General features: G+C 31.7%; 1 protein-coding gene across 3 annotated transcripts in view; it reads left to right on the top strand.

Moving 5' to 3' along the window:
- Window positions 1–15,657, top strand: part of Galphao (G protein alpha o subunit) — a 526,726-nt gene that overhangs the window by 66,710 nt on the left and 444,359 nt on the right. For all 3 annotated transcript variants that reach the window (XM_089594134.1, XM_089594132.1, XM_089594135.1), the window contains exon 2: window positions 14,809–14,851. In XM_089594134.1, the coding sequence (XP_089450260.1) occupies window positions 14,809–14,851 (43 nt within the window). The remainder of the gene's footprint in view (window positions 1–14,808; window positions 14,852–15,657) is intronic.

Here is a 15,657-nt window from a genome sequence, read left to right as displayed (position 1 = left end):
CTGTTAATGTAAGCTCCACTCGTCATATTATATTCAACTCTTAATGCGTTTATCCTTAGAATAGCTACAGGTAAGTCTGAAACATGAGTAGTATTATTTTTTATAACGTTCTGAGTGAAACCTAATAGACTGCTTATAGAGTATTTAGGTCTTAAATCAATAGTATGACTTCACTTGATAACACTTCGAAGCGTATTATTGTTTGGCTTAATATTGAGAGTTATGTTGCGAGTTTGTTATACCGCAATCAAAAATGACCTAATATCATAAATCTCATAACTGCCTATTGGTAATACAACGACTTGAATGCCAACATAAAATTTATTACAATTTTTATCGATATTTGAAATGGAGTTGAATGACAATAGTTCTACTAAGCCAAAAACGTAGCAGTGCTTTGGAGATAACTCAATCGGTGAAAAATACTGTGCTTCTAAAATGAAAGAAGTACCAGAGAAACTGAGTGTTAATTTTTCTCCCATGGTTGTCAAAGCGTAACTAAACGGGTTTTCCCTATGTAAGAGATTTATATTTGTTTTAAAAGAAACTTTAAGCACAAATGACCACAGGAGTAGGAGTTTCATTTTTGATATTGCTTATGATTATATTCCACCTTACTAACTATAAGATATAGTATTAAGTCAGTTGGTGGCTGCAAATCTCCAAAACTGTCAAAGTAAATGACATTATTACCACGTTTTCGATAAGCCACCCAGTGAGTTCCAGGTCCATTCTTATCATTAAGATTTACTATAGCTGTTTCACAAAACCATGGACAATTAGCTGGTAAATTGTTTCTTATAAGAGCTTCACGAAAATGGGGAATTTTTTAGATTTTAGTATATTTCATCAAATCTACGTTAGTCAAAGCTCAATTAGGTAATTTTATTTTTGGAAACTTTTTTTTTTTTAAACCCTTTTTTAGCGTAAGGCTTTCAATAGACTCCTAATCCAGTTTTATGTGGTTTTAGATAAAGATCTTTTCCAAGGGCGATTGCTTCCATGGTTTAATTACGTCTCTGACTTTCTGCTAGCTGATTTTTTGCTGAATTAGCAGTATAAGTGCTTTTGATAATTCCAACTATTCCATTAGCTATAGCATCGGTTCCACTTAAACCAGCAAACAAGCAAATTAAAGGTAAAGCTCCACCAATCTGTGTATGAAGGCGCAAGATTCGCGGAATCGTAACATACTTCTTACCTCCCAATTTTTTAATCGCACTGCGAGCACTTTTCAAAGTACTACTAATGACATCTGAAGCACTTTCGCTTTTAGTATTCATGTCCTGCGAGGCAGCCTTAATAACTACACTTAAAGCACTACATTGCTTTTTCTTTGACCTACCCATTCTTTGTTTCCTTTGGTAAACACCCTGTTTCTTTTTCTCGTGATTCAAACCCATACCAAATTGACTTTAATCCTTCATAGCGCCGGTCACTAGGGCAGCTGCTGCTATTTCACCAATACTTAAATCTAAAGCTTTAACTCTTTGCCAAGCCTTCTCTTGCCAAAATTGCTAAATTAACCAAAGTACAAGTTTTTAAAAAAACTATTGGAGCCTATTGAGGGTGAAATACTTACCTTTCAGCGAACACGAAACCGTCGCCAGATGATGCTTTACCAAATTCTGTAATAATTTTTTATAATATAGCTTGTGAAAAACAAAATAATGTAAAGGCTTTTTTCTGTATGGGTAGACTCAAAAATGTGCATTGTTTCTATTTTTTCCAGTCAAATGCTCAAGTACCAAAGCATTTTGTAAGAGATAAAGTCAATTTTCTAGTTTGATTTCGTCAAGATGGAGTTAATTTAAAGCATGTGCATGGTGATCATGTAAACTCAGAAATGCCATACATTCAATTTAAAAATTTATGCTCTAATTACTGGAATGATGATAAACATGGATTCGTCGTTATAAACAAGGATAGGTAAATAAATAATGGTCACTATAGAAAATAATTTGATAATTTTGCCGTACATTTTGGACATACATATTGCAATCGTTACAATCTGTTGCAAGACATTAGATCATCATCAGGTATTAACAAGAGAAAGACGTTCCATACCAGTGAGTGAAGGCGTGAGAGGTGGTTAAAGAAAAGTACAGACTGTTGAAGTTTGGAAAAAATGAGGCTGAAAAAGTACTTAGTAAAACTTTCAAACTAATAACAGACCTTTGTGAAAGTGATTTAACATTCGAGTCTGCCATTAGTGAAAGTGATGATGATACTGATTTAAATGACACTATTCAAGATAAATCTCTTGATTCTGTTGAAGTCAGTAAAAATTTGTCAAAAACTTTTATTTACAAATACTAGATTAGAATCAGAAAGATTTATTAGATCTAACATATAGAGTACAAAAAGAAAATGAGATGTAGGAGCTTGGTGATTCGCAAATAGAATTTGAAAACAATCGTATCAAAATAAACGATTTAAATTATCCAGTGACTCCTGGAAAAATGGAGGTACTTATCAAAAAGTATCCTTATAAATCTATGTGGACACATGAGGATTTAAAAAAATACTATTTAATATTACAAACTTTATGTGTTCATAGAAAAGGGTGTAACAAATAGAGCTATACGAACCCATTACAATGATAAGTTTAATAAAATTTTTGCTCCTATGTCTGATCTCATGGTTCGTAAAAAGGTGGATCGTTGCTATTGCATTATAAAACTACTTGAATAATGCAACAAGTAGATTATACACACTGGGATGATCCCAGTGTATTAGTAGATCGTTTACGCTTATTAACAGCTGAAAAGTCAGCAGGAAATACAAGTCATGACAATGAAATTATATCAATCATTAAAGAGCTTCGTGAGGGAGGATATATATATATATATATGTGTATATATATGTATTGATGTGTGTGAATATTTCTTTAGTCTTCAAATGAGTGTCGATATATTCGGTCGAAAATTGGGTAGGACCGAAAGTGGTGGCTGAGATCCTTCTAGTATTGGATATAAACCTTCTGCAGATGGACAGTATGACTTAAATGATAAAAGACTGTGCAATGTTGGAACATCGGAACAGCAGTTAATTATGCTTACTTGGTTGGAGGGATTAAAAAACTTGAAAAATAAATAAATAGCCTTAGAATTTTTATGTACAACTTACATAAGATATTTTAATTTTTTCGAGCTGATTCAAAAAACTTAAGCCTAGACAGCTAATACATAAAGCAAATTGTTGTGGAACTTTATAAGGCAGCAAGGCGTAATTATTTCCGTTAAAAATTAAACATACGTGGTTAAGACGAGACTTGGCAAGCAGACCTTGTAGAGATTCAGCGTCAAGGTCGCGAAAACAAAGGGTATCGGTATATGCCTACTGTGATAAATATTTTCTCGACGTACGCATGGGCTGTACCTATCAAGAAAAAACTGGTGAAGAAGTAACTGCAGCAATGCATTCAATATTGAAAAAAAGACAAGTACCCATAAACATGCAAACTGATAGTGGCAAAGAATTCTATAATGCAAACTTCTAAAATCTCATGCAAAAATATAAAATTAATTTATTTATAACTTATAGCAACCTAAAAGCTTCTATATGCAAACGATTTAATCGTGGTTCAAAAGATTTGATGGGGAAAAAGTTAAGTTTGCAAGGCAATTATAAATGGCTGAATTCATTACAAATGTTAATCAAATTTTTTAATAATAGAAAACACTGAATAATTGCTTTGAAACCAAAAGACGTTGTTGCCGAAAATGAAGTTCAAGTTTTAGAGAAATTTAAAAAAATATATAAAAACAGCAGTAAGTTCAAATATAAATTCAAAGTTGGTGATTAAGAACGAGTGAGCAAAACCAAACAAGCATTGGAAAAAGGACATTCGCCCAACGGGTTGACTGAAATAATTACAATCATACAAGTAGCAGTAACAAGTCCAGAAACGTATTATCTTAATGATTACTACGATAAGAAGGTCCTTCCAAGACGTGTAAATCAAGTTTTAGTGAAATGGTTGGGCTTTGACAATGTCCACAACAGATGGATCGACAAAAATAAATTGTAAAAAATATCTGCTAAGTTGAAAAATTTCTTAAATATTTTTAAGAGCAAGAAATGGAATGTTTTTGAACAAATGAATAAACACTTCCATTATAAAAATAAAATAATTTTTTTTTTCCTTATATTTACAAACTTATGCATAAGAGAATATTCATCTGCCAATTTAACAATTATCTCAATTTCCTAGTTGGTTTTCACCTCTTTTAACTTAGTTATCATATAATTTTGATTTGGAACCATATCGCTAACCTTTTTTGTTGGTAGAAAATTGTTGCTAACAATTTTATTTAACGCTGCGAGATCCATTTGTAACACAATCAAAAAAGGAAAAAATATTTAATAGAATGATGCAAGTAAAAATTATACAAGTCATGTATGCAATCTTGTCTGTAAGCTAACCTTTAGATGTATCTACATTTTTTGCTCAACGATTCACTTTCAGAGATACGTACCAAGGAAGATGATGGCTCACTGAAGAATTTCTGTGGTCCAACTTGAGATCTATTCAAACCCCCATTTGCGAGAAGCATGAGCTCTACTTGCCGCAACACCTCAATTTCTGATGTTACCTCCTTTACTTTTGTTGGCTCATCTGCGGCTTCTCCCTCCACTCTCAGCTGTTCTTCTGTATATACCCGTCCAGCTCCTTCTTCCATCTGATTGGCTCCCCCTTCTATCTGCTCTTCTCTATTAGCTGTTTTCGTTATTACTACGCTAAAATGACTTTATGGTCATATTAGAGTATCGGTGCAGCCCGGTCGCAAATAACGTTTGTTGTCATTTGCACTTAAGGCAATTTGGTTTTTTTTCCGTTAAGAGCCGATGATGACGTGATTCAATATTTTTTTGCTCACGTGTTATACTAGTGATCTCCCACAAACATGTAATATAGTCATCGAAAGTTATTGTAGCTTTCACAACGGAATTTTTAACACCTTTAGCTTCCTTCAGCGTATTTTCATCTTGTATCCTTATATTATACATTTTGCTCCTCAATCTCACATATTCCAACATGATCTTTTCATTACATTCATCCTTTATCAACCTAGCAATTTTTTTAGTGACTCTAGGTATATTGAATCCATTATCAGAACTATAGTCTGAAGTTTTGAAATCCCTAATACTTTCACGCATAACATTATAAATATTTTGATTAGTTATTTCGTACACAAGACTATCAGTATCTGTGTATAAGAGTTTACAATGATCGTTCATTTTACTTCTCATAAAATCATAGTAAAATTTATAAACAAGCGTCTTTACTAGATCCAACACACTCAATTCCACATATATCGATTTTTTAATGCATATATCAGTACGCAGCAATTATATAGCTACCAACTCTGCGTCAAATATATCACAACTATGAAAATTTGGTCGTGCAATGTAAACCTCGGCACGATATCTACCATTCCACTTATCAACAAGTTTAACATTAATGCGTTTGCGTTCATTATCCATTGTTTCGCCATACACGGCATTGTTAAATAACTAAAACAACATCTTCTCAAACTTATTCTCCGCATTTTAACGCTTTTGGCTGTTTAAATTTATGTATTTTTTAAATCATAAGCTTTAATTAAACTGTATTGCTTCATGAATTTTTGTTCAGAGCCCGTGACTCACAGCTTGCTTAAGTGCGCGATAATGTATCACGAAATGTTTTTTATCATACAGCGTAGTCATTAATTTTTGTTGTTTGGAACCTGGGTTTACCATATGCTCAACACAGAAAGATAAGTTCTTATGAGCATTGTGAAGAGTTTTCAGATATTTGAGATCAATTTCTAGTATATAACCAATCTCAGCATTCAGCATTGCTTGTTAACCTTCTTTCACATGGAGGTTATTGGCTTTGGCATATTGATTGCAACATTGGCTTATTATACCCCGTATGCCACGCTCTATAAATAAAACTTGATCTATGTCTGTCAGCAATTCAAGTTTTACCTAAAATTAAAATGGTACATTTTGTTTCAGTATATTGTTTAACTTTGTTAGAATTAATTAACAAAATTTATTACCAACTACTGTTTATTTTAGCATACCGTCCCAAGTTAAGTCAGGTGTTGTATAATAATGAGCTGAGTCTAGTTCGTATGTTTTAATACAGTTATTTCGAAAGTTTTCAAACACTTCAGCAAGCAGTAGTACATCAGTCTTTAAATATAAGTCAGAATACTGCCCAAGAGTATGAATATGAAAAATGTTCCAGATATATTTTGTATGCTCGTACTCTTCATCAGTTATATGGATTTCGTACAAGCTGCTGTAAAAAATTTGTTTTGATGGAAGTTTATTTTCTTAATTTTTCAAAAGACGAAGTGTAATCATATGGATATATGACTTTTTTTCAATAAGTCTATCTGTGCTTTTGTATAATGATCATTATTGAAAAATACGTTTTCTAGTATTTTGAGTTCATTGAAGTATGATAATACTTTATCGAGGGATCAGGCCATAAATTTGAAGGAATCTATAAATCTTATATCAATATTCGTACCCTCTACGAATCTCATAAATGAAATATACTTTTCTTTTGTCTGTGATAAAAGCTGAACTCTTTCTAGAAAACATTTGACGAGTTCTTTCATAAATAAATGTAAATCATAACCACTAAGGTTATGGAATATTACTGGTATAATTCTTGAGTCTTAATAACTTATATTGCATTTGCTATGAGCGAGGCCTGGATACCTAAAACCATGTAAAAAAAAATTGTACAAGACTGACTTTAAAAAACGAATTATTACTACAAAATTACACTTACTTTCCAGTGAGATGACAGTGATTTCGAAATTTTACGTCATCCAAGCTGAAACGTTGGTTACATATATGACGTAAAAATGCTTTGTCGTATTTGATTTGTTCTTCAAGTGTCAAATCAATCATTTTGATAGGATTTTTATTCAGTTCTTCCAGTTTCGAAGCAAGGAGATGAAGAGCTTAAACAAACCGTTCAACAGGTGCTTTATCATTTTCTTCATATTGTCTGTAGATTTGACATTCTAATTTACTATCGTCATAATAACATTTGATAAAACATCCAATACTATGAGCTTTGTAAAATTGATAAAAATTGATAGGCACGGGCACTCTTAATAGATTTCAGTAAACATTCAAAGTCTGCATATACGATGAAAAATACACGGTTCTTGTGTGTAAAATTTTTTAATTCAAGTAAATGCTCATTATTTTTCCTAATTGGTAATGAAATTTCACTCTTGTTTGAACTCTTACAATCAATTTCATTAGCTCCTAACTTTTGTTTTAATCAAAATTAGTGAAAGCAGCGATCACATATATTTACTGTACGTTGATGTTGCGATATCTGTTGACGTACGAAGCGGGATAAATTTTTTATATAAACATTGTAATATTTATACTGTACGTTATAGTCATTATTATTATCTTTGTCATAATAATAATAATAATAATAATAATAATAATAACAATAATAATAATAATAGTAATCATCATCATCATCATCATCATCATCTTCATCGTCATCGTCATGGTCATCGTCATCGTCATCGTCATCGTCATCGTCATCGTCGTCACCGTCATCGTCATCGTCATCGTCATCGTCATAGTCATCGTCATCGTCATCGTCGTTATCATCATCATAATCATCATCATCATCATCATTATCATCATCATCATCATCATCATCATCATCATCATCATCATCATCATCATTATCATCATCATCATTATCATCATCATTATCATCATCATCATCATCGTCATCATCAATGTAGAACCTTTCAACAAATAAAAATTTTACATGATTATCTTTAGCTAGCTTTCGTTTGCAGTCAAATGATTAGGAAAAATAGCACAAGTATTGCCCTTTTTTTCTAAAAAAAATATAAATTAACTAAAATCTTGTTTGGATTTTTAAATTTCGCAATTTTCTTTGGGTTCATAGGAAACTCGATACCATCAAAGTGTAATTCATTTTTATATTTGGTATAGTAAGAGAGACGATTTGGATTTTTTCGTACTGGATGTAACGCTGATTCTTTATCTTGAAAATCCTTCATACTTTCTTCAATTGACTCTCACGTTTACATGAAACCACTCGTTTATGACAGTAGACAGGTAAATCGCTTGCGATTTTGTATTAAAACATTTTAAATCCATATCCTTGACATTATCTTCAACCATTACATGTTCAGCCGTCAACGTGATGTTTACTTTTAATGCTGAATGTTCCTCGAGAGATCTTTTAATTAGTTGAAAAAACTTTTGTTTTGCATCCTTCAGAATTTTTTTTAGATCTAAATGCTTAAAATTCACAATTGAAGCTATAGTGATGCGATTTTTAAATGCACTATTTATATCGCTAAGACTTACCAGTATATCGTTCTCAACATTTGGAGCTGCAGTTGATATACCTTCACCTTAAACGCACGTGCTATGCGCATTTCTCCATGTCTTGACTTTCGTTGCGACTTCTTGAATACTATCATGTACAAAATCGTCAGGTTCATTTTCAAATGCACTAACTGCTGCTTTCACTTCAAGTTCACTATCGGACACAATATTTTTTGGTTCAATGCTAAATACTTTTTTGCTTCGGCTATCTCTAAATAATCATGAAGTAGCTGTAAAACAGTTTTTAATGAAACCACTGATGATTAAAACATTTGTTTTTCTGATGTTATTAAATTATTTCTCAAAGTAAAAAGATTACTATCACTAGTTTTTGTAAGACATGTGTCAACTAGTCTTTGAGTATCAAACATGTCAACTTCGGTATTAATTATTTGTTGATACGATTGCCATATGCAATGAGCCGCATCTTTAAAATATTGAATCAAAACCATGACTAATTTTTAGAAGAACTTCCCTAGTCAAACAACTGTGCAGAAATGAGCTGTTCTGGTGATTTCTATCTTCTCAAATAGTCTTTGGAAATTGTGGGGAGGGGGGGGGGTAGTATATGACATACTCTCAATATGTCAGAAGTTAGTTTAAGCGATGAAACATTGAAAAACAATTGAGAACTTTTTTTTTTTTTTTTTTTTTTTTTTTTTTTCTTAAAAAATTTATTTAAAAAAAAATTTTATACGTTGAACTTGGGAAAAAGAAAATCCCATACCTGTTGTAACCGTACTCAAGCCACCTTTACCGTGGGAAAATTAATCATTTCGGGACAGAATGCAAAATCAATGGTTGATAACCAATTTCCATGGCATAAGCGAGAAAAAAGGCAATGTTCCTTATGGAGGAGGACTGAGAGTTTTTAACGACTAGCTAGTTGACGCTAAAAAGGTAAACGTTAAGGATCTCGAGAAAAAAAATCATCTTCAAGAGATGATACCATGTAGGTGATATTATTTTTTAATATAAAATGTATAATAAGCGAGATGGTTACTTATCTTTCCTACCATTTAGAGTAATTAATATCGAGGGGTATGAATGTCCGGCCCTAGCAAAACTTACTAAGGACTATTTGCCATGTCGATTCTACAGCTTCAGTATTAACTCTTCATGTGCCATAAGAAGTATCCAGGCAATAAAAGATTGGATGCTGCAGGATAATGTGTTAAATACTATATACAAAGCAATTTTTTGCAATTAAAATAAACCAATATTTTAAATATTAACTTACTATTTCGACTGTATTTTTGATAAACAATTTTTCATTTTAATTTTCTACTAAAAATTTCTTTATCCCAAAAAGCTTGTATACAACATAAGCATAAGAATAAGCATAAACAACTTATACAATAAACTTCCTGCAACTAAAGCATCGCAAACAGAGAGAGCTTCACGTGTAACTTGCTTATGATATCAAAATAATGCAACGCACGCGGATAGAAAAAGCTGTTCAAGAGAGAGCTCCATCTTCCACAAAAACTAAAGCAGCGCACAGTGTAGCCAGAGACCGCTTTCTGCGGCCTAAACTCCAAAATAAAAGTTTTAAGTAAGGGTTTTTTTGTCATCAAGTTAGCTAAAGGAGTCCCCTAAGAGACGAAAAATGTTCGGACTGAGGTCCCTTGCCTCGAATCCCTTCCATAATCTTAGTCTGAATGTGGCCGTTACGGTACGTGTAGCCACGCGTAGGAAAAATCGATTAGCAAACGCTTGCATTAAACACGTGTGAAAGTTTTTACTGCCAAGTAAACCTTAAACAAAAAAATGGATTTTACATCTGAAGGTAAGTACAATACTTAAAAAAAATATCTGCTTATGAAATACTAAATAGTAAATTGTTAGATAAAGATATGCCCAGACTGTGTTTTATTATTATTATTTTTTTTGTTATCTTCATAGTCGACTGAAAACTTTTTTATTTTGATAGATCCTGCTCTCTAAGATATTGAAAGTTGTTGATGATATTATTATGTACAAAAAAAAAAAAAAAACTAGCTAACCATAGCTACCCGTTGAGTTTTTTTTTACATTTATTTACAAGAATGAGCAAGTAAGACGGTACATATACGCACCTGAAACTACCTAATATAACTGTGATGTGCGTGTGCGCACGTGTGTATGTATTTCTGATTTTTCGTGTGCGCGCCACGCCAGGAACTTACTCACACACACACACACACACACACACACACACACACACACACACACCCTAAGTAAAGTTGCAATAACATTAAAGATCAGAAGTGCCTCATGCTTGAAACGAATTCACTGTACATATTCATTGTAAATATTTAATGTAAAAAATTTATTTGTTTTTTTTTGGATCCAGTACTTCAATGGAAGATGAAATGGCAAGATTAAAACTGTTCAATATAATAAATAAAGGAATTAGAAAAGACACCAAGGATATATATATATATATATATATATATATATATATATATATAATGATAGAACATTTCATGTCTAAAACGCATAAACGTCAGTACATATTGTCAAATGACAAGCAAATGAAAATAGCAAAATTGATACCCGAGATGAAAAAGAGGTGGAAAAATAGTAATCAGTAGATTTACACAAACCAGTGAAAGAAAAATCTGTTACAAAGCAATCTACCCCAGATCGTCCAGGAGTGAGTTTTTCAGATTCTGATCGTAGTAAATGAAGAAAAACTGAAAATTTACGAGCAACATTATTGACAGACGATTTTTTGTATTCTGCAAATACTAAATTGTGGGCTGAAGGTAAAATAGATTTTTCTATGATAGTAGATGATATTACAAAAAGTAGTCCTACGAAATCTAAAAAATATAGAAAAATTTTGGAATTCGTGGATAATACAAATATTCCTTTTACAAGTGACAAAGCTTTGTCTCTTTTTATTAAACTTGGGTTATCACAAAGTAAATACCAATAGTTGTGAACGCTCATGTGGAAAATAAATCAAACATGATACCTTCATACAAAAAAGCTACAAAAGTCAAAATTGCAATGCTACCCAACTTCGGGACTCTCTGTTACTATAGATAAAGCTGAAGTAAAATTATAACCTCTATTAGATCATACATTGAATCGTAATTTTTCAATTCAAATGAAAGTAGTGAAATTTTTATCAGAGGATAATTTAAAAAATTTAACTTTATTTTGTAAATGGGGCTGCGATAGTAGTTCGGGACACTTTACGTACAAACAAAAGCTTGACGAAAACAGCAATAGCGATGAGAGTAATTTTTTTACATCTGTAGTTCCACTTTAACTTTTTCACACTAATATTTTGACAAAAGAAATAACTGTTGTATAGAAAAATCCAAGAACATCGTCAACAAGATATTGTGGGCCTGTTTCAGTTGAAGTGCTAAAGAATCAGTAGATTTGACAAAAGAAACAACAAATAACGTTGAGCGGCAAATACGAGAGTTGATTCCATCAACTACTACTATTTCTGGGAAAGAAGTATCTATTAAATATGATTTGAGGTTGACGATGATTGATACTAAAGTTGGTAATTCAATAACTGATACAACATCTGCGATGCGTTGCTGTCTATGTAATTGTACATCTAGTCAATTTAACGATATAGATAAAACATTAAATCAGAAAATTGAAGAAGCTCATTTTCAATTTGGCCTTTCAACTTTACATTGTTGGATTCGATGCTTTGAGTTTTTATTACATTTATCTTATTAACTTGACATTGGAAAATGGCATGCTCGATCAAATGAAGAAAAAGAATCACGATCAAAATAAAAAGGTAATATTCAAGGAGCCTTCAAAATGGAATTAGGCTTAATTGTAGACGTACCAAAAGCCGGTAGTGGAACTTCAAACGACGGAAATACAGCTCGAGGTTTTTTTGAGAACTATCAAAAATCTGCAAAAATAACAGGAATTGATTAAGATATCATACATCGTTTTTATATTTCGAATTAGCAAAAGATATTGTACAAAAATATCCCTGGTATTACATGCCTACATTAGTTTATAAACTTTTGATTCATAGCTCAATAATAATAAAATATTCAGTGTTGCCTATTAGTCAAATATCTGAAGATGCGCAGGAAGTCTGCAATAAACTTGTTAAAATTTATCACGCAAATTTTGCAAGAAAACATTATCGTCAAAAGACAATGGAGGATGTCTTCAAACGATTTTTGATTGCATCTGATCTACAAATATCTAGTTGCCGATAATTACTTATAAAACCACTCAAATCTTTATCTGAAGATTGTATTAATTTGCTAGCACCTCCAAACATGAATAATAGAATAGAAGATGAACAATCTTACGAAAGTTCTTCTGCTTCTGAAACAGACATAGATAAAGATGACTGTGACCGATATAAGATAGGCAATGACAATTTTTTCATGTAATATTTAATAAATTACACATATTTTATTAACTAAAATTGAATACTGCACTTTTAAACTGAAAATTCGTAAACTATTCTTTGATTTCAATAAAAATATATCAATACATGAAAAAAAAAAGATTTTTTATTATATAACATTACCATATTGCTTTTCACGGTTTTGAATTTGTTAATTTTTTATGAATTTTCAGCTACTTGGCTTAAAAATCTCAAAAAAATAAAATTTTATTTAACTGTCAAAGTTCTGTGATTTTTATAAGTTTTTTCATATAACATGACGCCATATGAGGTCGGCCATTTTGAATTCATTATTTCTGATAACAGATTCATGATAAATGGCCCTAAAAACCTCTATATACTAATTTATAGATCATTATAAGTTAAAGATCATCATCAAATTCGTAATCAGCAACCCTTAAAACCTATAAATTGACATGCATATTAATTATGTTCAATAATATACGCTATTTCACGCAAGGGGGTACTCAATAGGGGAGGAAAGGGGTGGCTTTTCAAATTTTTAATATCAAATTTGTAATCAGCGACCCCGAAATCCCCCGAGTGAAAAATTTTCAATCAATTACTTGATTTTTTGACTTTTGGCCACCCAAACCGGTCTTCGGCCGCACTGTGCAGCGTGCCGATTATGCCAAGCAGCACTCGCAGATAGAAGAAGTTGCGTAAGAGAGAGCTCAATCTCCCACAAAACTCACGAAGCACACGCAGAGAGAGAAGTACAACTGCAGGAAACGGGCGGTGTGTTGGAGTTGCCATGGCGATTGCAGCACAGGTGTGTTGGAGTCGCTCTTGTTTGTCTACTTTTGTTAACAATAAATTTTTCTTTATTCGATAATTTTCTTAAAATGATTTTTTTGGTAAACTGATAGCTGTCAGCTACAAGCCTAATTTAACAATGTTATTGATAAATATTTTTACTTACTAAGTACCAGAAGATATAAAGTTGTATACACACCAAGAATAAAAATGAAGAACACTGAGATCTTGTATTTGTAACCCTTGATTTTGCCTCAAGTGATGATACACATAAGATCCAGATCATTCTTTACTTAACCAACCTAGGTGTATGAAAAGCTATTAAAATTTGTAAGGTCTACAAAATTTCTGTTGTATAAGTATGTTGTAGTTTGTGAAGGTTGGTAGGTAGTCAGTGAGGTTTCAACGAAAGTTGTAAGAGGGGATTGGTGGTGGGTGGTGGGGGTAAAAAAAAATTTGTGCTAGGCTGTTAGGGGGTCATTGAGAAAAAGCAATGGGTCAGTGGGTCAGTGGGAGCTATTAAATATAGAAAGATGTGAGACGTGTCTCAACCTCGTAAAGAATCACATGAGGCAAATGAGATACGGTAATGCTACTCTTATATCATAACGTCAGTACTGCCTATACTACCCAAGTAAATCTTAAAACAATATTTTTCCTTACTTTTACGTTTTATGTAACAATGGTTATTATGCTTACGTTGCAAATAATTACTACTGGAGCTTAAGTAGCTCTAATGCACACAGTTTATGACCACCTGAGCTCTATAATCCGTTTGCTTACCGTGAGATCCCTAGTTGTATGACTTTTTATTTTTTAAGATTAAGCTATATTTCTAGTACAAGCTAGTGGCGTTTTTATTGTATGAATATTTTTAAATTTTACTACCACCGAATTTCCGGATCCACTTATCCCTAAAACAATATCTGTTAATAAATTTAAATATACCCCGTAAAACAATATTTTTTATGTCTCTGGTTTAATTCTTCAAGTTATACTATAATTAATTAAATCATTTTCCATAAGCAAGTCTTACTACCCTTAAAATTCATGGTATTAAAAGAATGGATTATACATATATTTACTACGCTAAAGCTTGTAAAAATACTTTTTTTCATCGTATAAAAAATTGGAAGATCATACATTTTTTTTCAAATAAAAATACTTCATATGATTCGTTGAGTTTTCCATAAATAATTTTTCTAATGTAACTGTGAAATTCGTTTGTAAATCCAAATAATTTGTTTAAGGTGCTGGGGAGTCCGGTAAAAGTACAATTGTGAAACAAATGAAGTAAGTTCATACTATACAGTCTTCATTACTATTATATTTATGTTTATATTAGTAGTGTTTTTAGTTATTACATTCTATATCTTTTCGATGACGTTCTTAAAAAATTGAAAAAACAATATTTAAGAAAAAAATCAGTCGTGAGGGGTCTACGGACTGCCGTTGAATCCAAGTTCTATTCGCTTTTTTGTAGACGTTGGCTACGTACAGTTATAATGTATAGGATAAAATATTAAGTGAATGAAGTGGAAAAATTTATGTTGAAATATATTTATTATGTAAGTATAAAATAACAATAACTCACAGAAACATTTAAAACAAAACAAAAAAAGTTTTTTCGCTGTTTGTTACTATAAGTGTGTTTTAACAATAAATAATGAATTTTAAAAGATAATTATTTAATAGGCAAGTAGATGATAAAAAGATTGACGTAAGATTACTTTACGAGTAATAGAAGTGGGGATAAAAGCAAAGAACTAAATAAGAAGTCAGCAACGAACCATAAATTTTGAAATAAATAAACGAAATTAACTTCGGGCTAGGGCATAACAATTTTTTCCATATTCATGGAGAAATTCTGTATAGAAGTAACGAACTTTTTCTCTACTGAAAAACATAAGATTGTAACTTTTTTTTTGTTTCCGGGCAATAAACTCAAGAGCCACTTTTACAGTCAGTGTAATCTGTGCAATAGCGTGGAATGTGGAAAGCGGCAAGAGACTAATTATTTATTTTCGAGTCAAGGTATACGTGTGCGTATATATATATATATATATATATATATATATATATATATATATATATACTTA

The sequence above is a fragment of the Copidosoma floridanum genome, unplaced genomic scaffold (genome assembly GCF_036245765.1).
Source record: "Copidosoma floridanum isolate Cflo_tuat_1 unplaced genomic scaffold, Cflo_Japanese_pri ptg000021l, whole genome shotgun sequence".
Lineage (NCBI taxonomy): Eukaryota > Metazoa > Arthropoda > Insecta > Hymenoptera > Encyrtidae > Copidosoma > Copidosoma floridanum.
The sequence above is the reverse complement of the archived record's forward strand: the minus strand, read 5'-3'. Positions and strand labels throughout refer to the sequence as shown.